We start from the raw sequence: 2,500 nt of genomic DNA on the forward strand, positions 1-2,500 counted from the left end.
TCCAGCTCACAATCTCATCACCACAACCGCTTTTACACCTTGCTCCCACACCCCCGCACATTCCCGTCAGATTGCTGCACTGTCGGACACGCTCGTGTCGCTGCAGGCGCAGTTGAAGGCGAGCGAGGACCGCGCCGGCCAACTTGAGAGCGCAATCAGATCACGCAGGAGATGACGCCGCGTGTCTGTGTGTGTGTCTGTGTCTGTGTGTATGCATGTGTATGTATGTGTATGTATGTGTATGTAAGTGTGTGTATGTGTGTGTATGTGTGTGTATGTGTGTCTGTCTGTCTGTCTGTCTGTGTGCCTGTGTCTGTGTCTGTCTGTCTGTGTCTGTCTGTGTGCCTGTGTCTGTCTGTCTTTCTATCTGCCACTCAATGTCTCTGTCTGCCACTCTATGTCTCCGTTTGTCTCGCCCCCGTTTCTCTCTGGGCGTCATCATATGGCGCCTCCGTGCATGTTGCTTCGACCGCCAACGCATCAGTGTCGTTACACGTCACAACAGTTCGTTTATTCTGGGTCCCCTCCTCGCCCACCTCATGTTCTCGGCCAGTAGATTACAGCTTGAAGTCAACACACCATATGCAGGTACACACTACGTGCACGCCAATGACAGGACACACAACACACACACACAACTCACACAACTCACTCACACACACACACACACACACACACACACACACACACACACACACACACACACACACACACGTATCACTTGAAGCGAGAGGGGCGTGCTCTGTTTGGGTTGACGAACGGCTGCGTCAAGACAGACTTGAGCTTCTGCACCTTCTTGTCGCCAAAACCGGGACAGAGACGAATATCGTCCTCGCTCGCCGTCGCAATGCCACGCACGCTCCCAAACGCAGACAGCAGCGTGATGGCGTCTGTTTTGTTGACGGAGCGCACAGACGTGAGGCACGCCACGACCTGCGACAGGTAGTCTGGTGCCGTGGTCTGCTGCAGCGCATCTGCAGACTTGTTCTCGTACGCCTTGTACGTTTCGACGTACCGCCCCACTTCCTTGTTGGACCAGCCAAGCATCAGCGTGTAGTTGTGCACCATGCACAGCTTTGTCAGGTCCATCAGCACAGGCTGGCTGTCACGCACGTCCACGAGCACCAGCAGCACGCGCACCTGGTACAGGCGGCCAACCTCCCTGATGCGGCCGTGTATGTACTCTGGGTGGAGCAAGTGGTACCGTAGACTCAGGAACAGCCCGCACGTGCGCTTGCCCATGACAAAGTCCGCCTTCTGCTCGCAGTACTGCCAAGGCACGTTGCGGATGTGTTGGAGGACGGGGTTTCCTTTCTGCCGAACGTCCACGCGCACAAAGTTTGGGCCGACAGCCTGCTTGGCCAGACCATTCAGCAGCTGCCGTGTCCGCTCGCTCTCCTCGTTCAAGGCCGCCGCTGTTGCTGATGATGCTGACGATGTTGATGCTGTCGTTGCCGTGGTGGCTGTTGGTGTTGTGGTTGTCGTTGATGCTGTCGTTGCCGTTGCTGCTGTCGTTGTTGATGCTGCTGTTGCTGTTGCTGTGGTGGTTGTGGTTGCTGGTGCCGTCTCGGAAACCGAAGATGCAGCAGGTGCACCCGCATTGCCCTGGCCCGTCTTGGTCACTCCTACCCCTGCTGTTGTGCCAGATTGCGTGGCTGCCAACCGCGAGATGGACTCTGCCGTCGTTGGCGGGATGGCATTCACGATACTCTGCAAGTCCGGTGGCTGCCTGTCTTGTGCGGTGGAGGAGGGTGTGGCAGCGCCGGTGGCGGTGGTGGTGGCTGGACGTGGACCGCTGTCGTCCAAGTTCTCCGAGATGCGCATCACACCGTCACTGCCCATCTCAACGGTGACACCGGACATGTCCACTTCATCCAGCACGCGCAGCATGACTTCATCAGCGACACCGTCATCATCGTCGTCGTCGTCATAAGCATCAGCGCCAGCGCTGTTCCCACCCTTGCGTGTGTGTCTTCTCGGTGACCAGCGTGCTGTGTCGCCCGATTTGCCATGCGTCGTTGTGTCCTTTGCTCTCTTGGGTGCCAATGCACCATCGTCATGGCTCTGTCCTTGTTGTTGTTGTTGTTGTTGTTTAAGTTGTTGTTGTTGTTGTGGTTGTTGTTGTTGTTGTTGTTGTTGTTGTTGTTGTTGTGGTTGTTGTTGTTGTTGTTGTTGTTGTTGTTGTTGTTGTTGTTGTTGTTGTTGTTGTTGTTGTTGTTGTTGTTGTGGCCGTTCTTCCTGCTGCTGCTGCTTCGTGCTTGATGATTCACCAGCACCACGGCTGCCACCACCCTGCTGTTGGAAGAGGTTGGTGCGCTCGGTCTTTGGCGGTTCGCGCAATCGCAGCAGGCGCTTGCCGCCCATGGTTGCAGAAAAACGTATCAAATGATGGCCAATTTTCAGTAACCGCATCCATCCACAGCAACGCTGCTCGTTCTGTTGCTTGCTGTCTTGCTTGTGGGCTGGCGTTGTTTGGGTTTGGTGTGTGACGTGAGCAGTG

The 2,500-nt window shown here is 55.7% G+C and overlaps 3 protein-coding genes across 3 annotated transcripts in view; 2 read left to right on the forward strand and 1 right to left on the reverse strand.

The window, feature by feature from the left end:
* The window catches only part of PTSG_03015 (uncharacterized protein), a gene marked incomplete at its 5' end in the record, with an annotated part of 6,004 nt that extends 5,723 nt beyond the window's left edge, over window positions 1–281 (forward strand). The window contains one exon of the mRNA XM_004996477.1: window positions 71–281. Coding sequence (XP_004996534.1) covers window positions 71–175 — 105 coding nt within the window. The 3' untranslated portion in view covers window positions 176–281. The remainder of the gene's footprint in view (window positions 1–70) is intronic.
* Window positions 282–675: 394 nt separating this feature from the next.
* Window positions 676–2,379, reverse strand: PTSG_03016 (excision repair cross-complementing rodent repair deficiency). The gene has a single exon (XM_004996478.1). It carries the CDS (start codon window positions 2,362–2,364, stop codon window positions 718–720), a length of 1,647 nt encoding a protein of 548 aa, XP_004996535.1. The 5' UTR covers window positions 2,365–2,379; the 3' UTR covers window positions 676–717.
* Window positions 2,380–2,406: 27 nt separating this feature from the next.
* The window catches only part of PTSG_03017 (Ppme1 protein), a gene marked incomplete at its 3' end in the record, with an annotated part of 4,057 nt that continues 3,963 nt past the window's right edge, over window positions 2,407–2,500 (forward strand). Inside the window, exon 1 of the mRNA XM_004996479.1 lies at window positions 2,407–2,500. This exon is cut by the window's right edge and continues 353 nt beyond it.

Source organism: Salpingoeca rosetta, assembly GCF_000188695.1.
Source record: "Salpingoeca rosetta unplaced genomic scaffold supercont1.6, whole genome shotgun sequence".
Taxonomy (NCBI): Eukaryota; class Choanoflagellata; order Craspedida; family Salpingoecidae; genus Salpingoeca; species Salpingoeca rosetta.

Coding starts and splice junctions, on each gene's coding strand:
- PTSG_03016 (XM_004996478.1), bottom strand. CDS start 2,364: ATGGGCGGCAAGCGCCTGCTGCGATTGCGCGAACCGCCAAAGACCGAG.